The sequence below is a fragment of the Erythrolamprus reginae genome, chromosome 1, assembly GCF_031021105.1.
Source record: "Erythrolamprus reginae isolate rEryReg1 chromosome 1, rEryReg1.hap1, whole genome shotgun sequence".
Classification (NCBI taxonomy): domain Eukaryota; kingdom Metazoa; phylum Chordata; class Lepidosauria; order Squamata; family Dipsadidae; genus Erythrolamprus; species Erythrolamprus reginae.
In genome coordinates this window covers 247,509,637-247,536,195 of record NC_091950.1, presented here as the reverse complement: position 1 = coordinate 247,536,195, position 26,559 = coordinate 247,509,637, and the positions used below count along the sequence as shown (strand labels likewise).

General features: G+C 38.9%; 1 protein-coding gene across 1 annotated transcript in view; it reads left to right on the top strand.

Annotated features, from left to right (window-relative positions):
• Positions 1–26,559, top strand: part of FKBP1B (FKBP prolyl isomerase 1B) — a 39,322-nt gene continuing 12,763 nt past the window's right edge. The window contains exons 1-2 of the mRNA XM_070732793.1: positions 1–182; positions 16,598–16,645. Of these exons, the coding sequence (XP_070588894.1) occupies positions 146–182; positions 16,598–16,645 (85 nt within the window). The 5' untranslated portion in view covers positions 1–145. The remainder of the gene's footprint in view (positions 183–16,597; positions 16,646–26,559) is intronic.

Genomic DNA, 26,559 nt, shown 5'->3' with positions numbered 1-26,559 from the left:
GGGCATCCTTGACGGACAGCTCGGAGGGCAGGTGGAAGAGGCTTGCGGAGCGCCAGGGCTTGCAAACGACGGCGCTGCTTAAGAAAGCGGGCTCTGAGGTGGCGGGGAGCGAAGCTCGCTGCTGGATTCGAGGGCGTTACAAGCCATGGGAGTGGACGTCGAGACTATCTCTCCGGGAGACGGTACGGTTCTACGGGGTTGTTGTTGTTGTTGTTGTTGTTGTTGTTGTTGTTGTTGTTGTTGTGAGTGTGTGTGTTTTAAACCTCCCTTTGTGACTTTCGGGGTTGGGAAAAGAGGTTGCAGAGGTAGGGAGAGCGAGGGGGGAATTGTAGCCTCAGGGAGCCGAGGGAGAGGAGGCGCGCTAGCGCTCCTGCTGCCGCCGCCGCCGCTTCTCTGCAACTGCTGCAGGGGCCAAGGTGGTGTCTGTGGCAGACGTGTGTGTTTCTGTGTGTGTGTGTGTGTGTGTCGTATATATGTGTGAGAGAATGTAGAAATAAAATAAATGAAGATCTCGGAGATCTTGAATCCAGTATTTGAGACAGGAAGCCGAATTGAGCTGTCTGGGTGGTTAATTGTGGGTTTTAAAATTGTGTTATAGGGTGTTTTTTTTAAATGGGGTTTTTATATTGCATTTTATGTCGATATGAGCCGCCCAGAGGCTTCTGGGAATAGGGAGGCATAGAAGTCCAAATAAATAAATAAAAAGTGAGGTTTTTATCCCGCCATAGAGTGTGCTTGCTACACAGCAAAGGTGATGGACCAACATCAGTCCTGGTGAGTCAGTGTAAGGCAGTGCTTCTCAAATATTCATTTTATTTATTTAATTTATTTATTTTATTCAATTTTTTATGCCGTCCTTTTCCTTAGACTCAGAGCGGCCTACAACATGTTAGCAATAGCACTTTTAAACAGAGCCAGCATATTGCCCCCACAATCCGGCTCCTCATTTTACCCACCTCGGAAGGATGGAAGGCTGAGTCAACCTTGAGCCGGTGGTGAGATTTGAACCGCTGACCTGCAGATCTAGCAGTCAGCTTTAGTGGCCTGCAGTGTTACACTCTACCCACTGTGTCACCTCAGTCCCCTGGGGGGGGGGGGCGCAGAGCAATGCCAGGGGGGGTGCATGACCCTGGGGAATGAGTAGGGGTTTTTTTGCACTGAATGATAACATACCCTTAAGAGACACCATGGAAAAATATTTCACAGGGATGAAAAGAAGAGAGGAGATGGAGATAATGAGACAAACATAAGTCTCCCAAAAACTAAGACAAGGAAATATGATGAAGCATATGTAGCGCTTGGCTTCACTGTGACTACGATGGGAGACGAGGAAAGACCAATATGTTTATTATGTCTAAAAATGTTGGTAGCGGACAGGATGAAGCCAAGTAAGTTAAGGTGTCACTTATTAAACACATGACACCTAGTAGTGGGTTGCTACTGGTACGTTAAAGCAGTGTTTCCCAACCTTGGCAACTTGAAGATATCTGGACTTCAACTCCCAGAATTCCCCAGCCAGCAGATGCTGGCTGGGGAATTCTGGGAATTGAAGTCCAAATATCTTCAAATTGCCAAGGTTGGGAAACACTGCGTTAAAGAACAGCGCACGGGTAGCAATCACTGCACTGCTTGCGAAGCTTCCGGTCTCGCAGGTACATGTGTGCGTCCCAGCGTGTTTTTGCTTCTGTGCATGCACAGGAAGCAAAATCTCGCAAGGGGACGCGTGCAAGAGACGTCAGTGATTTTTTTGGTTCTGTGCATGTATGAAAGCAAAAAAATGGCCGAAATCTCTCAATCACATCCCTTCATGAGATTTTGCTTCTTGCACATAGGCAGAAACATAAACACACTGGGACGCACACTCACGCCTGCAAGGGACCCAAAGCTGCGCGCACAGCGCACTGGTAGCAGCAATAATGGGAATCCTCCCCTGATTTCACCTCCATCACGCTGATAATCCGCTTGAGTTTTTTCACCCAAAATGTGACACATATTGCAAACAATCGTCCCGGGAGGGAGCTGGGAAGAGTGTGCAATGCCTACTTCTTCCAGGGTGATGATGGAGGGTGTAACAGAAAATAATTGAGAAGCACTGGTGTAAGGGAAGAGCAATAGACTTCGCCATTGGACCAAACGAAATAAAATGTTGAATTAAGGATAGGTGTCTGAACGGTGGAGCACCTCCTTCTGTATTCATGAATTTTCATAAACAGTGTTCCCTCGATTTTCTCAGGGGATGCGTTCCGAGACCGCCCGCGAAAGTCAAATTTCCGCGAAGTAGAGATGCGGAAGTAAATACACAATTTTTGGCTATGAACAGTATCACAAGCCTTCCCTTAACACTTTAAACCCCTAGATTGCAATTTCCCATTCCCTTAGCAACCATTTAGATTATTACTCACCATGTTTATTTATTAAAGTTTATTAAAAAGATATTTATTAAAGGCGGACGAAAGTTTGGTGATGACATGTGATGTCATCGGGCGGGAAAAACTGTGGTATAGGGAAAAAACCCGCGAAGTATTTTTTAATTAATATTTTTGAAAAACCGTGGTATAGACTTTTCGCGAAGTTTGAAACTGCGAAAATCGAGGGAACGCTGTACTCTGTCCTTCACCTGTCTTTCCTTTGTCATCATCTGTGCTGTCAAACTAGCTGCTGATTTCCTCAATGTCTTCGGTTGTATTTATTTATTTATTTATGTATTTATTTATTTATTTGTTTATTTATTTATTTATTTATTTTGTCCAATACACAATGAGGGTTTTAGTGGGTATATATCTATATACATATAGTAAAATACATGATGAAGGTTATAGAGGAGATACTCATAGTAAAATATATCTAAGAAATAATGGAAAAGAAGGTATAATAATAGAACATATCAATGAAAGAATAGAAGAAGAGATATAGGAATAGAAGAAAGATATAGGAGATATAGGAGAGCAATAGGACAGGGGACGGAAGGCATTCTAGTGCACTTGTACTCGCCCCTTACTGATCTCTTAGGAAGTTTGATGGAAGTTTCAGCTCAAAAACCTTGAGGAGTTGGGTGGCTTTCCTCTAGATATTAGGAACTGTGACCCAAAGGGAATGGAAACCTAGAGGCTTTAAAAAGCGAGGAAAACCTGCCAGGAGAAAAGAAGGAGTAGCAACAATGCTGTCGAGCAAGGAAAAGTTGAGACTTCCTGATTTAGAATACAGAGGCTGGTGTCTTTCCAGAAAGGCATAAAGAAGCAAAAATATGTTAGAGGGCTCCATGGGGTCAGTCATTTGTACTTTTTGGCAAGAGCACCCACCCCTAGCGATTAGGGTTTATTTAAATGGCATTTACTGACAGCTGCATAAATCCAAGCATGGTGAAGTAATTTAGGAACAAGAGCAAATTATAGTGACTATCATCATTTAGCCGACAGAGGAGATCTGTTTCTTGGTGCCAACCTGAAGAAGACTTTTATTCTTAGAGCAGCCAAGATTACAACTACAGAACACAGCAGCTCAGTTTTGGGAGAATGAGAAGAAGTGGTCAATAAATAGCTGGAGATTATTAATTATTATTAATGGAATAATTAATGCAAACCCATGTTGGTTCTTGCTATTAAGGGCTATTTCTGATAGCACCTTTTCCAATCAACCCATTTAATTAAAAAGTATAAACTTGTAGTGACTCGCAGCTCACTTCATCAGATGCATAACAGAATGGAAGGGGCCTTAGAGATCTTCTAGTCCAAACCCCTGCTCAGGCAGGAAACCTTGCCCAATCTCTTCTTTAAAACCTCCAGTGTTGGAGCATTCACAATTTCTAGAGCCAAGTTGTTCCACTGGTTAACTGTTCTGTTAGGAAATTTCTCCATAGTTCTAGATTGCTTCTCTCCTTGATTAGTTTCCATCCATTGCTTCTTGTGCACCAACATGCCTACCATCCCTGTCCTAATGTCCCCATGTTTTTTGTAAAATATCATGTATTCATAATCATGCTTGTACATCTTATATATTCACAATCATGTTTATACTTTGTCTTTAATCATATACTAAATGCTTGACTAAATAAATAAATAAAATAAATAATAAAACACTGTTATCATACCACCCCTAGTCCTTCTTTTTATTAAATTAGAGATACCGAATTCCAGCATCCTAGCATAGAGGCTAGATTGATGCAGCTCTTAAATTGGTGTGAGATGCGAGGAGGGAAAGGCAGGTTGGGTCAAATAGTGGGGTGGGCCGCTCTCGGGGGGAATGGAGTGATGCCAGGGGGCATGTGTGACCCCAGGCAACATGCGTGGTCCCTCTCAATTGGTTTCCCTGGACAGGGAATTTTTGCCCAGTTTCGTGCTGCTCCGGGCCCGGAAGAGAAGGCAGTCGAGTTGACTGCGTGGGTTCTTGTTCTCAGTGGGCACTGCAGTAGCCATGAACGGCATGGTGAACCTACTATTGGACAAGGAAGAGCATCCTTTGCAGCTGGGCAAAAGCTTCGAACGGCAACCAAAAGCCTCCTTCCACAACATTCACTGTGAGTGCCCGGCAGAGACGGCGTTTATGGGCCAGACCAGTGACCCCAAAACATCAGCTTGATTAAGCTGGCCTGGTCTCATGTCAAAAGAAAACCCAAACCACAGTAGCTTATGCCTGCCTAACCGAAAACAGGCTCCACTGAGTTCAGTGTGACTTACTCCCAGGTAAGTGGATAGTGCAGCCTTCCCTAGCCAATAGTTGCTTGCAGCTTATAATAAGTAGAAGAATAAATATGAACATTAAAATTCCGTTGGGGCCCAGATCAGAGAGTTGGGGTGTGTGCGCGAAATGTTTACTTCTTCCTGGGGGGGGGGGGGTAACAAAAAATAATTGAGAAGCACTGGATTAAGCAGGTGCAGTTTACATGGGAAACAAATTACAATACAAGTATTTTATCAATTAACAATTAGTTTCTTTTTAATTTTTTTACCAAACTTACATAAACATCCATACATGTGCAATAATATCTAAACATCCATAATTTTACATTTTTGTCCAAAATGAAATAAACATATATCCTTAATTTGCTCCTTTTATAATTTTATCTCCCATCTGCCTTTTTAGTATATTTCATACTACTTCCCTCTATCTCCCTCTCTTCTCTCTACCACTTTCCTAATTCCTTCCTCTCTTTCCTTCTTTTCTACTTCCTCTTCCTCTTATCCTTCCCTGAGTACTTCTAATCATAATTAATTTTATGGTGATCAGACGAGCAATTCAGAAATCTTGACTTCATAGAAACATAGAAACATAGAAGTCTGACGGCAGAAAAAGACCCCATGGTCCATCTAGTCTGCCCTTATACTATTTTCTGTATTTTATCTTAGGATGGATATATGTTTATCCCAGGCATGTTTAAATTCAGTTACTGTGGATTTATCTACCACGTCTGCTGGAAGTTTGTTCCAAGGATCCACTACTCTTTCAGTAAAATAATATTTTCTCATGTTGCTTTTGATCTTACCCCCAACTAACCTCAGATTGTGTCCCCTTGTTCTTGTGTTCACTTTCCTATTAAAAACACTTCCCTCCTGGACCTTATTTAACCCTTTAATATATTTAAATGTTTCGATCATGTCCCCCCTTTTCCTTCTGTCCTCCAGACTATACAGATTGAGTTCATTAAGTCTTTCCTGATACGTTTTATACTTAAGACCTTCCACCATTCTTGTAGCCCGTCTTTGGACCCGTTCAATTTTGTCAATATCTTTTTGTAGGTGAGGTCTCCAGAACTGAACACAGTACTGTATTCCAAATGTGGTCTCACCAGCATTCTATATAGCGGGATCATGATCTCCCTCTTCCTGCTTGTTATACCTCTAGCTATGCAGCCAAGCATCCTACTTGCTTTCCCTACCGCCTGATTGCACTGTTCACCCATTTTGAGATTGTCAGAAATCACTACGCCTAAATCCTTTTCTTTTGAAGTATTTGCTAACACAGAACTGCCAATACAATACTCAGATTGAGGATTCCTTTTCCCCAAGTGCATTATTTTACATTTGGAAACATTAAACTGCAGTTTCCATTGCTTTGACCATTTATCTAGTAAAGCTAAATCATTGACCATATTGCCGACGCCTCCAGGAATATCAACCCTATTGCACACTTTAGAGTCATCGGCAAATAGGCAAACCTTCCCTACCAGACCTTCCCCTATGTCACTCACAAACATATTAAAAAGAATAGGACCCAGAACAGACCCTTGTGGCACACCGCTTGTAACCTGACTCTGCTCAGAATACTCGCCATTCACAACAACCCTCTGGTGTCTATGCTTCAGCCAGCTGCAAATCCATTGAACTATCCAGGGATTAAGTCCAATCTTCACTAATTTATCTATCAGCTCTTTATGTGGAACCGTATCAAAGGCTTTGCTGAAGTCCAGGTAGGCAATATCCACGGCACCACCTTCATCCAACACCTTTGTGACATAGTCAAAGAAATCAATGAGATTAGTCTGACATGATTTGCCTTCAGTAAAGCCATGCTGATTTGGGTCCAATAAGTTACTGTTTTTTAGGTGCTGATTTATCCTCTTTTTGAGTAGTCTCCATCATTTTAATGACAACTGATGGCAAGCTAACTGGCCTGTAGTTACCAGCTTCTTCTCTACTGCCCTTCTTGTGGATAGGCACAACACTGGCCATTCTCCAATCCTCAGGAACATCTCCTGTTAACAAGGATTGGTTAAACAAATCAGTCAGGGGGGTAGCAATGACAGATCTGAGTTCTTTAAGAACTCTGGGGTGGATGCCATCTGGACCCATTGCCTTATTTATCTTTAATCGTTCAAGTTCTTCTAAGACATCGGCTTCTAAGATCACTGGAGCTGAATCCGTACAGTTGGAAGCAATGCTATATCCCTCTATAGTATTATTTTGTAAGGTGTCTTTTGAGAAAACTGAACAGAAGTAGCTATTGAAATGGTCAGCGATCTCCTTATTCCCATTAATGCATGTATTTTTCCCGGTACTTCATTCCAATATTGGAGCTATTCTTTAATTTACATCTTTCCCTTTATTCATATTTATATATATAATACATACTTCCAGATATACTGTATCTACTATTATTCTAATGCTGCCTCCTTCCTCCCATTTTTGTTGCCTGGGTTTACCAGCTTTAATTTTCAACTTTCTTTCAAATTAATCGCTATAGCTTATCCTCCAGACATACTCATTTTCTCTTATACCTCTTAATTTTAGGCCGTATTCCTCCCTGTACTCAATTTATATTTTTATTCATGTTCTTATTATGTCCTTTATAAATATCCTAAATTTCTAATTTCCCGATTCATATCTCCCAACTTTATTACTCATTTTTTTAAATTTCAACTCATTGTCCATTTTTAAACAAATTCTTATCATTACATTTCCAGCCGTTTGGTTAATAACATTCTACAAACACCATAACAAAAAAATCAAATTTATTCTATAATCTTATATAATGACCTTTAAAAATAATAATTATACAGACCTTGTATCATTCCAACAATATCAGTAATAATCTGAATCCTTTCCAGTGTTAAATTAGTAAGTTATACAAATCTTATATAAAACAAATCTTATAAAGAAGGGTAGTAATTGTTCAAATTATATATCCTTCCAACAATTCCATTTTTGGGGGTCAAGAGAAAGGGAGGGTTTTGCCTTCTCCTTCTGCTCAAAATCCCCATGTACAATTGGTGGGCCACTGTGTGACACAGAATGCTGGACTCGATTGGCTTTGGCCTGATTTAGCATGGCTCTTCTTATGTTCTTATGTTCTAATTGACTTACTGTAGTCTAATTTATTTCCCTTCTTTTCTTTATTCCTTTTCCTTTTTAACATCAAAATTTAATTCAATTAATTCAATTTTTTTTAAATTTGATTTATATGCTGCCCAATCCCTTAGGACTCAGGGCAACTTACAACAATGAAATAATACAGGTGAGATCTACGCATGCGTCGGATGGACTAGACGCACCAAGGAAAAGCTCCCCCATATGAAGAAGAAAAAATAAAAGTTAACCCTTAACTACCCTCTCTAGCTTACTAAAAGTGGATTGAGAGGAGAGTGAACTGGATAAACTGTCGAAAAACTTCACCAGAAGGAGTTAAAAGTTGAAGTAAATAACTCTTTTTGACGCGGTTGGGTGAAGAAGTAAGAACAAAGCGAAGATGGCGTCTGCTGTGGAGCTGGAGGAGAAGATGGACTCGTTGCTTAAAGGTTTTGCTGATATGGGCAGATTGCTCCAAGAGATGAAAAAAGATTTATCGGCACTGGGAACCGGAATGGCGGAACTGAAACAACAAACAAAAACTCAAGACCAAAGGATTGGAAAACTGGAAGCGGGGAAATCTCGCCAGGAAATTCGTATCATTAATCTTGAAGATAGACAGCGCCGTGCTAACATACGCTTGAGAGGCTTCCCCAAAGATTTTGGGGGGGGCAAACAACTTATTCAAGAAATCCTCCAGTGGTTCATTGAGAACAAAGTTACATGTGAGTTGCAAGAATTTGAAAGAGCGCATTGGGCTTTTGGTCCTCGCAGGGGCGATTCAAAAGACATTGTTATCAGATTTCTTTCAGAAAGAAGAGCTACAGAGATTTTTAAAGAACTCAAACAGATTTTAAACTTACGCTACAAAGCCTTTCCAATACGTGTTTTAAAAGATTTATCTGCCGAGACTCTCAAGATGAGAAACCAGATGAGAGAGATTTCTTCTCAGCTGTATGAAAATGGGATAAAATTTTCTTGGAGATATCCTGCCACCATTATTGTGTTTAAAGATACTAAATTTTTCCAGGCAAAGTCATTAGAAGAAGGAAGGAAGATGCTTTTACAATTGGGATTAAATCCAGAGGAAGTAATGCAGACCCAGGCATCGATCGACCAGCCAGATGCAGCAGAACAGTTTCGCGAGTCAGAACAAACCAAGGAGGAGAAGATTGCCGAACTTCAAAGAGAACTGGCCTCACTGCAATCGGAGAAGCGTGATCAGCCTCGTGTGACCAGACAGAAGAAAAAATAATAAACTGAACTGAGTTGTCGTGCTAATATGGTATTAAGTTTTTCAACTAATTAACTTTTTTCCCCCCCCCCCATACTTTTGTACTTCTTGTTGGGGGTTCACGCTAGATAATAAAGGGAGAGGAGGGAAGGAGGGGGGAATCTTTTATTGTCTTGTAAAATGGGGGAGAAGGGAGGGCTTTCAGAGGGAACGTAGATCTAAGAGTGCCTCTCAGTAACGGAAGATTTTTTTCCGTTGCCTTCTCCTGTGGGAAGGTCAGGGGAGGGGCACAAGGGTGTGGATTCTTTGGGAAAATAAACAATTCTCCGGTAGGCTCTGTTTTGTTGAAAGAGGAAATGCATTTAGTTTATGCAGATGGGTGATCTAAGCCTTCTATCTCTCAATGTAAATGGTCTTTCATCACAGAAAAAGCGATGTAGAATCATGAAGCTAGCTAAAGACTGTAAGGCAGATATTTTATTCTTGTCGGAGACTCATAAGGGAAGGGAAAAAACAAATAAATTAGTAAAAAATATTGAATGGGAAAAAAATTATCATTCGAAAGGAACGAATAAATCCAGAGGGGTGGCAATAATGGTTCATAGAAGAGTGGATTTTCAGTTAAGCAATATTAAGAGAGACAAGGATGGTAGAATGTTATTTATTAAGGGGAAAATAAGAAATAATCTAGTAACTCTAGCGGTTATTTATGCCCCTAACGTAAATGCAAAACAATTTATAATAAATGTAAAACAGAAATTAGATAATTTTGCGGAAGGTATAGTGGTTTTAGCAGGTGATTTTAATTTGGAACTAACAACAGGGAAGGGGGATAAGAAAAAGTTACATTTAAATAAAATTAATATGATGGACCTCCATCAAAATGTGGTTAAAAGAGACACTTTCTATTCTGCAAGACATAATAAATATAGCTGTATAGATTACATGTTAATTAATAAAACAGATAAGGTTAAGTTGAAGAAAGCGGAAGTGAAAGCCATATGGCTATCAGATCATGCTCCTATGTTAGCGGTGTTAGAAATAGGAGTTTGTAACAAACAAAGAATTTGGAGGTATAACCCCATTGTCTCTGCAAATGAGGAGAGCAGAACTAAATTACAAAAGGAACTCAATGGATTTTTTAGTATTAATGCAACAGGCGAGGTTAAAGAAACAATAGTCTGGGATACACATAAAGCAGTGATGAGAGGTAATTGCATTAGTACGGAAGCTTTCCTTAGGAAATCCTGGAATGTTAAGAGGAATAATCTATTAAAAGAGATAGAATTAATCCAAGAAACTTTAAAAATTACAAGAAACAGAGAATGGAATTTATTACTATCATTTAAGAAAAAGCAATTGCAATTACTTGATGAGGAAAATTGGAATAAAATGAAGATGATTATGAAACATAGAATTAGAAGCTGGAACAAGAAATCCATGAAGCAAATGGTACATTATTTAAAAAAAAGAAAAGAGAAATCTTTTATCTCTGCTTTAAAAGATAAGGATGGTCTAATAAAACGTAATACTGTAGAAATGGAAAAAATAATGAGAGACTTTTATGGGGAATTATATAAAAAAGAGTATGTTGTTTCACAAACTTCAGAGGTTAAAAAGCAATTAAAGAAAGAGGACAGTCAAATGTTAAATGCAAAAATTACAAGTGAGGAGATATCTAGAGTTATTAAGGGATTGAAACCTGCTAAAGCTCCTGGTCCAGATGGTTTTACAGCTGAATATTATAAAGTGTATATGAATGAATTATTACCGTATATGGAGAAATTGTTTAATAATGTAATGGAAACTTTTGAAACTCCACAGACGTGGAAAATGTCAGAAATTATAACAGTCCCAAAACCAGATCGTGATTTAATGGATCCTAGTTCCTATCGCCCTATTAGCTTGTTAAATCAGGACTACAAAATATTTATGAAAATATTGGCAAATAGGGTGGAGAATATATTACCAAAAATAATTGGAGAAGATCAATATGGATTTGTGAAAGGAAGGAAAATCTTTGAACCAATAAGAAACGTGATTAATGTTCTACATCATGCTACCAGTACCAAAAGGAAATTAAGCATTTTAAAATTAGATGTTTATAAGGCCTTTGATAAAGTTAATCATGAATACCTATTTCAACTATGTAAAGATTTAAATATGGGAAATAAATTTTGTAAAGTTATAGAAACAATATATAAGGATAATGTAGCTCAAATTAGAGTAAATGGCAATAGAACAGAAATGATTAAAATTCAAAATGGAACTAAACAGGGATGCCCATTATCCCCAATGCTATTTGCATTAGCAATTGAGACCTTAGCAAATAAAATTAGAAATGATAAGGAATGGAGAGGCTATCAAATAGGGGAACTTGAATTGAAATTAAACTTATTTGCAGATGATGCTATAGTAATGTCTGAAACCCCAATTGAAATGATGAAAAAAATAATGATATTACTTCAAGAATTTAAAGATCAATCTGGGCTTAAGGTTAATATAGAAAAGTCAGAGATAATATGCTTAAATACTGGCCCCAAAGAGCAAATTGAAATTCAAAAAATTTCAGGATTGAAACTAGGTTGTAAAAAAATGAAATATTTGGGAATTTGGTTATTTAAAAATCCATCCAAAACAACAACGGCCAATTATAACTTAATATGGAAAAAAATCCAGAAGCAGATTAAAAATTGGAAGGGGAAAAATTTAGGAAGAATGGCTAAGATAAGGGCCCTTAAGATGATGATAATACCAAAGATGATGTATTTGTTTCAAGTTTTACCGGGCAGTTTTCCTGAGGCAAAATTAAGAGAATGGGATAATAGACTAAACTTTTGGATTGAAGGAGAGAAAAAATCTAGAATAAGGAAGCATTGGCAGTATGCACAAGAAAAAGAAGGAGGTTGGGGAAGCCCATCTCTAGTAATATATAGAAATGCATTTCAAATTGAAAGGTTAATCGAGCTACAGCTATGGGGGGAAAAGAAATGGGTAGAATTAGAAAGAGAAATTAATAATATAAATAATAAAGAATTATTATTTAAAAATTGGAATAGAATTGAAATCAGTACCCTAAGTGATTCTTTTAAAGCATGTTTAGAAATATGGCTTAAATGGCAGAGGACAAGTGGAATAAAGTTATCCAAGCTATCAACGTTGCATGCACTGAATATAGGGGATGAGGCTAATTTAATTAGAATCATTAAAATATTAAATAGTAAAGGGGTAATGAGAATGGAACAGCTATATGAGAAAGATGGAAGAGTTAGTAGAACTAGATTGGAATGGCTGATCGGTAAACAGCAATGGTTGCAGATTAATGCAATATGTACATGTTTAAATAAAAGGGAGAATAAAGAAGCCTTCTTACGAGAAGAAAATAACTTGGAAAAAATAATAAGGGTAAAGATAAATGAAAGTAAAGGACAAGCCAGTAACATATATAGAATGCTATTGCAGAGGCAAGAAGAGGTAGTTAAAAGTCTAACAAGATGTTGGCAGGATGATTTAAAAATAGACGAAAGAGAAATGGAAGAAATAATAGTAAACATATATAAGATTAAAAACACGAGAGTTAAAGAGATGAGAAGAAAAATCTTACATAAGTGGTATTATACACCTGCACAACTTGCACACTATCAGGGGAAAGAGAAAGGTAAATGCTGGCATGGATGCCAGAAAAAAGGAATCTTTATGCACATGATCTGGGAATGTATAGAAATACAGAAATTCTGGAAGGTAGTCCAGAATGAAATTAATAAAATGTTAAATATTAATTGGATAATTACAAAAGAAACAGCAATCTTAATTAAATATAGGGAACTAGGAGAATCTAAAGAAATTAAAACTGTAGCATTGGAAAGTGCTCAAGCGGTGATAGTATTAGGATGGAAAGACTCTACAAAATGGACACTACAGAATTGGTATTGGTACATGGTGGATTACATACACTTTGAAATTATGGAAATAAGATTAAATAATTTTGATGAGAATAAACTAGAGAAGCTGATGGTGCGATGGAACAAGGTAAAAGATTATATGTTAAGTAGAATCTGTGATGTAAATACGAAAAATAAACTACAATCACTCTTTTAGTAAAAAAAAAAAAGCGTTCAAGATAGAGCCAAGGATTAATAGATAGACAAATAATTCAAAAGTCTTTGAATCCTTCTATAGGGGTGGTGGGGGTGATGGGGTGTGTGTGTTGTTTGGTGATGGGCACATGCACTGTGCACTGTTATACGTTTGTTTTTTGTAAACTTATAAAATCAATAAAATTTATTTAAAAAAAAAAACCAATGAAATAATACAGTAATACAGTAAAAAGTCAAATATTAAACAATAAAACCCCATTAAACTAATCGATCAATTATAATAACAATAAACAAACCCCTAGACTAAACTATACAATCCATTAATTCAATCCATCATGTACCAATCTAACATGTAATGATTAACCTATAGAAAACTTTTAATTAAATAACTATGCTGATTAATTATATATACAGTACTTATACCCAACTAATATTGTTAACACAATTAAATATGGAACAATTCTAAAAAAAATATGACATTCCACCACCAATCATCCATTCTCTTTTAAACTCTCAAGAATTCAATTTCTTGTAATTTTTTCTCTTTCCCCTTGGATTTGGGGTTCCCCAAGGAGTGCAGGGGAAACCCGCACAGCTGTGACATTGGCCATGCCCCCTCTTCTAATCAATTAACAAATGTAATGGATTAAAAACCAGGAGTGTTTGTTAATATCCCCCACCCCACTTTCTGATTTCTTGCCCTCATAAACTAGCCAAGATTTCCTCCTATGGCATCTGTGGTCCAGTGTTGAGCAGTATGTTTCTCAGTTGGCAGACTGACGTTGATGTCGGTAGCATAGGCAAAATGTGATCTTGTGGTATCTTTGCAGAATTTACATGTGAAATTTTTGTTTAGCGTTTCCCATGAAACAAAAATTACTTCTGTGAGCGCCTAAAATAGTCGCAGTACTCTTGTCCTTATCTATAAAGTTTTTGCAGAGCTTTCAGTCTTTAATATTTAGATTAAATGATGGCTAGATTTGGAGGAATAATATATTCACAAGACTCTTCAGTTTCTATTAGTCATGATGAATATTTAATACTACCTGATTCAGAGGCGGAATATTTCTAATGGTTAGTTGCTTGAAAAATTTAAAAAAAGGGAGCTATTATTTTCCAATTAAGATTATCAGCTTTTCAGAGGCATTACCTTTGCTATTGTGGGAAATAGGCCATTAATGTACCCTGCTCATATAAAATCAAAATTCTTTCTTTAATTATTGCTGAGATGTATAGCAGGGATTTTACAACAAGATTACCGCCATATGTGGCTGTTTGATATGTCAAAAACATTACTCTATGTCTATGATGATTTATATTACAAACCTTTCATCAAACTGCTAATCTGGAAATATTGGTTGTGAATGAATGTCATTTAGTAAAAAGACTTTTGATTTCTGAAAACAAGCTAGTTAATTATTTTGGTTCATTGTACATTCAGGCAGATGTTCTGACAGGATTTGTTATTTTTATCCATCTATTGAATCTTTCCTAAAGACCAATGTGGATGTGTTAAAAGTATCATCTTTCAGCTGTGGCGAGGGGGGCGTTTGCCCAGGTTCGCCTGGTTTACCAGTTGCGGCCCTATCTGGACCGGGACTCATTGCTCACAGTCACTCATGCCCTCATCACCTCGAGGTTCAACTACTGTAATGCTCTCTACATGGGGCTACCTTTGAAAAGTGTTCGGAAACTTCAGATCGTGCAGAATGCAGCTGCGAGAGCAGTCATGGGCTTACCTAGGTATGCCCATGTTTCACCAACACTCCGCAGTCTGCATTGGCTGCCGATCAATTTCTGGTCACAATTCAAAGTGTTGGTTATGACCTTTAAAGCCCTTCATGGCACTGGACCAGAATATCTCCGAGACCGCCTTCTGCCGCACGAATCCCAGCGACCGATTAGGTCCCACAGAGTGGGCCTTCTCCGGGTCCCGTCAACTAAACAATGTCGGTTGGCAGGCCCCAGGGGAAGAGCCTTCTCTGTGGCGGCCCCGACTCTCTGGAACCAACTCCCCCCGGAGATTAGAACTGCCCCTACTCTCCCTGCCTTTCGTAAACTCCTTAAAACCCACCTTTGTCGTCAGGCATGGGGGAACTGAATCACCTCCCCCGGGCATGTACAATTTATGCATGGTATATTTGTGTGTATGTTTGCTTAGTAAATGGGTTTTTTAAAATATTTTAAATTATATTTAGATTTGTCATGAATTGTTGTATCCTGCTGTGAGCAGCCCCGAGTCTGCGGAGAGGGGCGGCATACAAATCTAAATAATAAATAAATGAAATAAATAAATATTTGTGTCCTGCCTTTATTATTTTTACAAATAATTCAAGGCGGTTAAACATATCCACCATACTGTCCACCTCCTAGTTTTCTAAATTGACAGCCCTGTAAGGTAAGCTGGGCTGAGAGTGAATGGTCCAGATTCACCCAGCTGGCTCTCTTGGCTAGGGTGGAATTGAGCTCATAGTCTCCTTTCTAGATAGTGCCTTAACCACAAGACCAGGGGTGTCAAACTTGTGACTTGTGGGCCAGATGCATCACATGTAGACCACGTCCACCCCAGCTCCGCCAAGAGTAAAACATCAAAATAAGTCATGAAAACATCACGTGTTTGATATTCATACACTAGACCAGGGGTAGGCAAAGTTGGTTCTTCTATGACATGTGGACTTCAACTCCCAGAATTCCTGAGCCAATCATGCTAGCTCAGGAATTCTGGGAGTTGAAGTCCACAGGTCATAGAAGAGCCAACTTTGCCTACCCCAGTACTAGACCAAACTGGCTTATATCTGAAATTATGCTTCCAAAAAACCACTTGAACTTTTATTAAAGGTACAAGTAATAATTATTTATTCCTTCTATTCCTTTTCAGCAGTCACTTTGATTTTTTGGTAGTGTTAATTCTTAACATTTTGTTTCTGAAGATCAGGCTGAATTTCCATGTATTTCCTTGAAAACTTAATTCCCCAGAAACCCAGTCTACCGGACTATAACAACTGGTTAAACTTTACTTTCTTTTTCTTTTTCAAAGTACAGCAAGAAGAGGCTACTAGATATTACTATGGCATATTGTCAGTTTGCTGGGCTTAAGAAAACCTTATTGTGGTTAACACAACGTAGGTGCCTCCTGGGATGCATTTTACTAGAGACAATAAAATATATGACAACAGATTGATATGGAAGTTTTCCCCCAGGGGGATAGAATTTTGAAAACCTGAGAAATGTCAGCATGAAGGGAATAATATAGAAACATTATACTAATTATGTCTGTAATTTTGCACTGTGTGACATTCATTAGATGTACAGATTGTTTGGTTTTTATTATTAATGTTAAAAACTAAACTGAATTATTAAGCTGCTTTATATTTTTCTTATGTAGTTTTATGTATTGGTTTATTCAGTTTTATCTTTTTAATATAGTATATTTTTACCAAAGAGATATTTAATAACGTGTTTTAAAGTATGTTTTATATTTTTAACAGGAAGGACTTTCCCAAAGAAAGGCCAAACATGTGTTGTCCATTACACAGGTAAGGTCCATTATGAATAAAGTGATTTGTTTATCTCCATTGCTGCTTATTTTAATTTCTTATAGATTTCTTCCCCCACCCACTCCATATTTATACCTATGAATCAGTGGCATCCTAATCCATTCAGTACCTCTTTTTGGATTAACGTAAATTCTATTAATTTATGTGACCTTTATAGTTGATATTCATTTCAGCTATATGCTTACCTACACAGCTCACTCCACTTTGTAAAGAGTGACCTTGATGGAGCTAGAGGTTGAGGCTGTAAATTGGAAAACAGCAATTTAATATAATTTGAACAGCAGAAATAGCTCTGTTGCTAGTGTGCTATTTTCCCCATCCTTGAATTTAATCCTCTATCCCCAGGATAATAGTGAGGAAGAGAGGTAAGTCTAAGTGTTACAGGTACTGCCTTTGAGAAATAAGGAGGTAGAACTCCTCTTAATTCCAGAATGGATTACGAAAACTTTAAAAACTAGTTTTAAAGTTTTAAAAAACTTTTAATGCAAGGGGCATTAAAATCCAAGGATTTCTTTTAAGAAGTTATAGTACAAAAGATTTCCTTCCAACATAGTATTATTCCAGTAAAGACTCCATCAACATCTCAGAGCAGATTGTACTAATAGACCCAAATATTTACTCCCAATGTTTAAGGCAAGTGTTTCTAACATGATGAAATGTTCTATGTCTAAATTCTTGAAAATTTTAGTTGCTGGAAAGAGTGACTGTTCAGATCCAGTTTGTCTTCTTCTGATAAGAATTGTCATAGATAGTTTATTTTTATGTAGCAAAGCTAAGTATAGAACCTGGAATGAGTATGTGGCAGATCTAAATGTGATGGCTATTAAACTTGAATTATAAATATTCGAGGGGTTCTTGCCTTTTTTCCAATTTTACGGGAACGTAATTCTTGCTGCAGTTATTATCTGTTGTATGATATAATAGATTTCCTTTCTCATATTTTTTTAAATTATTCCCCAAAGAAATAATTATAGTTCTTGATCCAATTTTTAATTTTCTTCCAATATTTCTTTGCATCGGGACAAGTCTACCACATGTGGTAGAATGTCCCTTGTGCCTGATTATATTTGCAACAATTTGGTTATGTGGATGGGTACATTTTGGCCAATCTCCGCGGTGGTAGATGCTATCTGTAAAACATTTTACCCTGGTCGTGATTTATTTTTGTCTTTTTAACTTGAAAAGTTTTAATCACAAACTGACTACAATAATTGGCAGTCAAGTGACTTTGTATAGCCCATCTCTGCATTGACGAACCCTACATCTTTTGATTGTGGCCTCACCATGCAGCTGTTGATAGGGTAAACACCACTTCTAAAAGAGACTAGCACTCTAGCTGTATTGCTGGCACCTGTCCCTTCACATGTTTATTTCCTCTCCATGAGATCAGACAATGTGTGAAAATACAGTCTAGTGTGAAAAGTATCTATGAGTGATTGGAAATAAGTCGTAGAGGTGATAATATGTGAATAATTGCTGGTGCGATTGATGCATCAGTTTGGTCTCTCAGTTGGATGTGAACAGCTGCTAGTACTGTCCCAAAGCAGAAAAATAAAAACAAGTAAAAATCAATCCTATCTTTTTTCTGTTTCAAGTTCATTTTTATGAACATATTTTTAAGGGACAGGCTTTTCTGGTTTGTAAATAGGGTATATGGATGTGGCTAATAATGGAAACCTTTAACCTTCAATTTTCTGTGAAATTCATACTCATAAAAATATGGCAATAAAAACGTAAAGAAAATTCTCAGCTGAGGCTTCATTTTCTTTTAGCAGTCCAACTCTGTCAGTGGCTCTTAACAGAGGCTGAACAGTTGAGGGAGAGGGGGATGTTGCCTCTGCTAGGAAAAATGTTTGCCTGCCCAATCACAGAAGATGACATTGATAATCTTTGAATACGATTCTGGCTTGGAGACAATCAGTTTGCCTTTATGCAGCATGTCCAAATATTTTCCCCATCACAACTGACGATGGGCAGATATCACAATTACAGTGGTCCCTCGATTTTCGCGGGTTCAAACTTCGCGAAACGGCTATACCACGGTTTTTCAAAAATATTAATTAAAAAATACTTTGCGGTTTTCCCCCCTATACCACAGTTTTTCCCACCCAATGACGTCATACGTCATCGCCAAACTTTCGTTTGCCTTTAATAAATATTTTTTTAAATAAACTTTAATAAATAAACATGGTGAGTAATAATCTAAATGGTTGCTAAGGGAATGGGAAATTGTAATTTAGGGGTTTGAAGTGTTAAGGGAAGGCTTGTGATACTGTTCATAGCCAAAAATAGTGTATTTACTTCCGCATCTCTACTTCGCGGAAATTCGACTTTCGCGGACAGTCTCGGAACGCATCCCCTGCGAAAATCGAGGGAACACTGTAATGCCACTAAAGCTGATTCCTAGATCTGCAGGTCAGCGGTTCAAATCTCATCACCAGCTCAAGGTTGTCTCAGCCTTCCATCCTTCCGAGGTGGGTAAAATGAGGACCCGGATTGTGGGGGCAATATGCTGGTTCTGTTTAAAAAGTGCTATTGCTAACATGTTGCAGGCCGCCCTGAGTCTAAGGAGAAGGGTGGCATAAAAACTCAAATAAATAAATGAATGAATGAATAAATAAAATGAATATTTGAGAAACACTGCCTTACACTGACTCACCAGGACTGATATTGGTCCATCACCTTTGCTGTGTAGCAAGCACACCCTATGGCGGGATAAAGCAAGCCAGCGGTTGCCTTTAGTGCTGTATTGTGTTCAGTTCTGGAGACCTCACCTACAAAAAGTTATTGACAAAATTGAACGGGTCCAAAGACGGGCTACAAGAATGGTGGAAAGTCTTAAGCATAAAACGTATCAGGAAAGACTTAATGAACTCAATCTGTATAGTCTGGAGGACAGAAGGAAAAGGGGGGACATGATCGAAATATTTAAATATATTAAAGGGTTAAATAAGGTCCAGGAGGGAAGTGTTTTTAATAGGAAAATGAACACAAGAACAAGGGGACACAATCTGAAGTTAGTTGGGGGAAAGATCAAAAGCAACATGAGAAAATATTATTTTACTGAAAGAGTAATAGATCCTTGGAACAAACTTCCAGCAGACGTGGTAGATAAATCCACAGTAACTGAATTTAAACATGCCTGGGATAAACATATATCCATCCTAAGATAAAATACAGAAAATAGTATAAGGGCAGACTAGATGGACCATGAGGTCTTTTTCTTCCATCAGTCTTCTATGTTTCTATGTTTCTATTGTATTGAAACACAACATTGGTGCTTATTTTGTTCCTTGATGTTTTAAGTTCTGAGCTCAGTCTTATAAAAATGAGACATGAGAACGTTGCTACAAATTTATTTGTCATGGGGGAGGAATTGGGCAGAATAGCTTGTGCGAAAGATATCTTGGGCTCAGGAGAGCAGTCTGCATCTGGAACTGAGTCATCTCTGTGTTTGGGCATCCTATGCAGACCATAGGCCAAGGTAAGCCAACACAGGTCACCCAGTTCCTCTTATTGTATTCTTGGGTTTATATTAAGCATTAGACCGACTTCCCACCTTCAGCCCTGCTCTACTTCTGTAAATATTTTTGCCGCTGGTATCTATTGTTGACAGGGAACACCAGCTGAGAGTTCTCTTAAACCTTTCCTTAATGTGTAGGCTCCGTGCCAATGGAAACTAGTCTCTCTTGCTTAGACTGGGAAGTGCAAGGGCGAGCAAAATTAAGATAAGCAGTAATATCCTGAGTACAGTTTTCCACCAAATGCTTCCTGCATGGAGAACAAGTGTTGTACTCCTATATTTTAAACACAGAGAGATTTGTGTGGTTGCTTCCACCCAGAACCCAGCAGTATCCAATTGGCCAAAAAAGAAATAATGATTGTCTGTAGCTCGGGGTGTGATATAGTGTGGCATAGCAGGATTTTTGGTGGTGATGGGGAAGTCTGTTCATCTACCTAGAAAGAGGAAAAGGGTAAAGAGAGATAATGGAACATAGAATAGAATAGAATTTTATTGGCCAAGTGTGATTGGACACACAAGGAATTTGTCTTGGTGCAGATGCTCTCAGCGAACATAAAAGAGAAAGATACATTTGTCAAGAATCATGTGGTACAACACTTAATGATTGTCATAAGGGCCAAATAAGCAATGAAGAACAATCCATATTAATAAAAATCTTAGGATACAAGCAACAAGTTACAGTCATACAGTCCTAAGTGGGAGGAAAAGGATGATAGGAATGATGAGAAAAACTAGTAGAAATAGAAGTGCAGATTTAGTAAAAAGTCTGTAACATCTTGTGAAAGGGAGAGCAGAGGGTATACGCAGGGATATTCTACTTACTTTTATATTGTGGCCTGGCTGGCAGACATTTGCAAAGGCACCCACAACTTTTTCCCCACATTCCCAATATTCCCCCTGTAAAAAATATGTTGAAGATGTTACTGTACAGAATGTAAATTTTCCAGTGGGCTTGAAGGCTTTAACTGAGTTGTGTTTTCCTATTAAGGGAAGAATACTCTATGCAGGTAGTCCTCACAAACACAACTGAGGCCAACGTCTCTGTCATTAAACAAGACATTTGTTAAGTGAGCCTTGCCCCCATTTTAACACCTTCCTCGCCACAGCTGTGAAGCAGATCGCTGCAGTCACTAAAGTTAGGAACATGGTTGTTAAGTGAATCTGGCTTCCCCATTGACTTTGCTTATTAGAAGGTTGCAAAAGGGGAATCACATGACCATGGGAAAGCAACAACTGTCATAAATATGAACCAGTTGCCAAGCATCTGGATTTGGATCAAGTGTTCATGGGGACACAGCAAAGGTCGTAAGCGTGAAGCATGGTCATAAATAACTTTTTTTCATTGCAGTACTAGTTTTGAATGATCACTACACAAACTGTTGTAAGTCAACTACCTGTAGTAAAGACATCAACCTCACGTAAGCTCAAAAATAAGCCATACTGACCTCAGTGAAACTTTCTTTATGCAAATTTGTGAAGTGTACATAAGTCATGTAAAATGCTATTTAGGAGGCATGATAGAATGAAACATCTGTATCTCTGCTTTAGGGCTGTATGTATATATTCTGAGAATATATACATGCCAAGAAAGCAGGGAATAAGAGCAGGGCAGTGATGGCAAATCTTTTTTTCCTCGGGTGCCAAAAGAGGCGTGCGTGTACACTATTGTGCACGCGCAAGTGCCGACACCCATAATTCAATGCCTGGGGAGAGCGAAAAGAGCTTTCCCTGCCTCTGAGAGGCCCTCTGGAGTTTGGAAAAGGCCTGTTTCCCAACATAGGCACAGTAAACTCATGTTTTGTCTTCCCCAGGCTCCAAAGGCTTCCCTGGAGCCAAAGGAGGGTAAAATGCCATTCCCCCATCCTCCCGGAGGCTCTCTGGAAGCCAAAACTGTTGGTTATGACCTATAAAGCCCTTCATGGCACCGGACCAGATTATCTCCGGGACTGCCTTCTGCCACACGAATCCCAGCGACCGATTAGGTCCCACAGAGTGGGCCTTCTCCGGGTCCCGTCAACTAAACAATGTCGTTTGGCGGGACCCAGGGGAAGAGCCTTCTCTGTGGCAGCCCTGGCCCTCTGGAACCAACTCCCTCCAGAGATCAGAATTGCCCCCACCCTCCTTGCCTTTCGTAAGCTCCTTAAAACCCACCTCTGCCGTCAGGCATGGGGGAACTGAGATGTTCTTTCCCCCTGGGCCTCTTCAGTTTATGCATGGTATGTCAGTACGTATGTCTGGTTTTTATAATAAGGGTTTTTAGTTGTTTTATTATTGGATTGCTACATATTGTTTTTATCACTGTTGTTAGCCGCCCCGAGTCCACGGAGAGGGGCGGCATACAAATCCAATAAATAAATAAATAAAAATAAATAACTTTACGAACCAAAAATCAGCTGGCTAGCACACACATGCACATTGGAGTTGAGCTAGGGCAATGGCTCGTGTGCCAGCAGATATGGCTCCGCGTGCCACCTGGGGCACAGGTTTGCCATCCCTGGAGACAGGTATGGACTTCAGTTCAGCTTTTAACTGTTGGCTAAAGTTTACTGTTTGTATGTTAAGAAGTTACTATCTCACAATTTTGTTTTCTCAAACTCTGCTTTCTGTCTGGGAATGTGATTTAATAACTGTTTTCTTGTGGTGATACTAAAAATAAAGGGTACGGTATTTTCTTTTTTCTCCTTGCAAAAACAGGTGGCTGGAGGAGAGTATGCATGAGTTTAGAAAAAAAATGAGATAAAAGAAAAGTGACAGTGCATATTATACAGGAGAAAATAAAGGACTGAGCTGGAAAAGGGGCAGTTAGAAAATGGGAGGGGGGAATTGATTTGGGAAAGAAGAGGAAGAGAGGAGACTTCAGTGAAGACTGAGTTGAAAAAGCATTACGTGACCTGAAACCTTCTCTATCAGTCGGACCAGATGGCCTATGTGCATACTTCCTAAAAAACCTCTCTTCTGCTATAGCTGAACCACTGCGCATAATCTTCAAAAAATCCTTCAGAACCAGCACGCTTCCCAAACTATGGTCAAAAGCTATGGTCATCCCCATCTTCAAAAAAAGGAGACCCCTCTCTTGTTGATAACTACAGACCAATATCACTATGCTGTGTCCCATGTAAAGTCATGGAATCAATTATAAATCAATCAATTACTCTCCACCTAGAAACTAATAATCTGCTCTCTAACAAACAATATGGATTCAGAAAAAAGTATCCTGCAACCTGCAGCTCCTCCACTGCAAAAACATATGGACAACTCATCTTGATCAAGGAAAATCTATAGATGCAATTTATATTGACTTCTGCAAAGCCTTCTATTCAGTGGTCCACGACAAACTACTTCTAAAACTCAAATCCTATGGCATCTCAGGATCCTTCCACAGATGGATTACAGCATTCCTGTCAAACAGACAAGTGGTTAAAATAGGAGGCACCATATCTACCCCTGTCCCTGTTAAAAGTGGTGTCCCCCAAGGTAGTGTTCTGGGACCAACGCTCTTCATTCTCTACATAAATGACCTTTGCAATTTTATGACAAGCAACTGTGTTCTCTTTGCAGACGATGTAAAACTCTTCAATACCACCGATAACACAACTGCTCTCCAAAAAGACCTAGACTCTTTTTTCTGATTGATCTAACTTATGGCAACTCCAAATCTCAGCCAGCAAATGTTCTGTCCTTCACATCGGCAAAAAGAATCAAAACTCTAAATACAAACTGAATCAACAAATTATCACAGATAACCCCCACTCGGTCAAGGACCTCAGAGTACTAATAACTAAAGACTTAAGTGCCAAAGCCCATTGCAACAACATCACCAAGAAGGCTTTAAGAGTTGTTAATCTAATCCTATGTAGCTTCCGCCCTGGCAATCTCACATTACTTACCAGAGGTTACCAAAACTTCCTAGAATATAGCTCATCTGTTTGGAACCCATACTGCATTTCTGACATTAATACCCTTGAAAATGTCCAGAAATACTTCACCAGAAGAACTTTTCACTCCTCTACCTGTAACAGAACACCCTACAAAACTAGACTTACAATCCTAGGTCTAGAAAACTTAGAATTAAGACGCCTCAAACATGATCTAAGTATTGCCCACAAGATCATATGCTGCAACGTCCTGCCTGTCAAAGACTACTTCAGCTTCAACCACAACAACACAAGAGCCCACAACAATTACAAGCTTAATATTAACGGCTCCAAACTTGACTGTAAAAAATACAACTTTAGTAATCAAGTTGTCGAAGCGTGGAATTCACTACCGGACTCTGTAGTATCATCCCCTAACCCCCAACACTTTACCCTTAGACTATCCATGGTTGACCTCACCAAGTTCCTAAGAGGTCAGTAAGGGGCGTACATAAGTGCACCAGAGTGCCTACCGTCCCCTGTCCTATTGTCTCTCCTATATCTCCTATATCTTCTCTTCTATGCCTATATCTTTTTCTGCTATTCTCTCATAGTTATATTTCACTCCTTTATTTTCTCCTCTATTCCCCCTTTAATACATTCTACCTGATTATATCCTCTATAACCCTCATTGTATATTATTGTGTATTGGACAAAATAAATAAATAAATCTTATTTCCCTAAGTTATTCCAGACTTTAAAATGGTGTGAGAATTTATCCGACTGTATCTGTATTTTTGTGTTAAAGTTCATTAGACAATATTCTATATTTATAAGTCTACTGAGAGATGAGGTGATAGGTTTTTAACACTTACCCCATAAATAGAGCTCATATTTGCAATACTTATCTGTTTTATGTTAAAATTATATTTACTGCCAAAGAAATAAAGGAAGACTACTACAGATCTATTTCAAGCTATTTACCTCTGTTTAGCTCTTTGTCAATAAATATAAATGTAACACAAAATAGTTTGTCGTGAAAGTGACTGCCTACGAAGGCTCCTGGATTGGGGATGAAAGGCAAATGGGAAGCAGTATGTTCCTTCCCATATTTAGACCAGGTTGCCCTGGTAGGAAAAAATACTTATCTGTTTTCTGATATATTAAGTGACTAACTAAGTACCACTAAGTTGTAGTTGACTCTTAGTGATTATATAAATAGATTTTCTCCCTAGCCTGTTCTTCCAGCATTATACCCATCGCCACTGTAACTGATTCCATCCACCTTGCTGCTGATCATCATCTACTGTTTCCTTCTATCTTTCCCAGCATTAGAGTCTACTCCGGAGAGATTAGTCTTCATGAATGAAGGCAAATATACTGTCCCAGGATAATGTTGCAAGATCCAATCTGGGTCATTCACCAGGAGGACCAGAGGTTTACTCTTCCAAACTTTTGGACTAGTGTTGAAGTCCATCTTCAGGGAACTTCTCTCTACAGGAATATGGAATACTAGTAACTGGATTCTTGTGCTTTGCTACAAAACTATGTGATTGGGCTTAATAGATTGACAATTAAAGCTTGAAAATTAAGGAGTACTGTAGTTACAATTGGGCTTGATACATTGTCACAATTTGAAAATTTATGTATAATGTGTAACTCCTTAGTATGTTAATATAAGGCAACTGGCAGTTTGAACAGAGTTCTTTTCAGGTGGGGAGGGAGAGTAGAATGTCTAAACTCCCAGCCTGGAGACCGGATAAGTCACATCCTGGCCATACCCACACCTGGTTTAGCGAAGAGGTAGCATCAGAGCATGTTAATATAAGGCAACTGGCAGTTGGAACAGAGTTCTTTTCAGGTGGGGAGGGGGAGTAGAATGTCTAACTCCTTAGCACTAGAGTGTTATTACATTATATAAGAAATACTAATGATCTGATGGTCATTTCGAAAAGTCCTTTCTTAGCGAGCACCTAAGCATCAGCGAGGAGCCGGGGTTTCCCCTTTGCGTGGGCAGCCGGGAAGACCCAGGTTGGGGGGTTCAGGGGGGTGCTGGGAAGCCCCCCAGGCCGGCTGCGACCTTTTAAAACAGCCGTGCCGCTTCCCAGCTGAGTCCTGAAGCCAAACGCGGAAGTTCGCCTTTGGCGTTTGGCTTCAGGACTCAGCTGGGAAGCGGCGCGGCTGTTTTAAAAGGTCGCAGCCAGCCTGGGGGGCTTCCCAGCACCCCCTCGAACCCGGGTTGGGGGTTGGGGGGGGTACTGGGAAGCCCCCCAGGCCGGCTGCGACCTTTTAAAACAGCCGCGCCGCTTCCCAGCTGACTCCCGAAGCCAAACCCGGAAGTGGTTTTTTTTAAAATTAATATTTTTTAAAAAATCGCGATATAGCGTTTCGCGAAGATCGAGATCACGAAACTCGAGGGATCACTATATATATAAATGGGACTTCTCTCTACTATGTAAGTTAGTGGAGCAAATTCAAGGGGAAAAAATCAAACCACTGTGAATAGTAAGAACAAT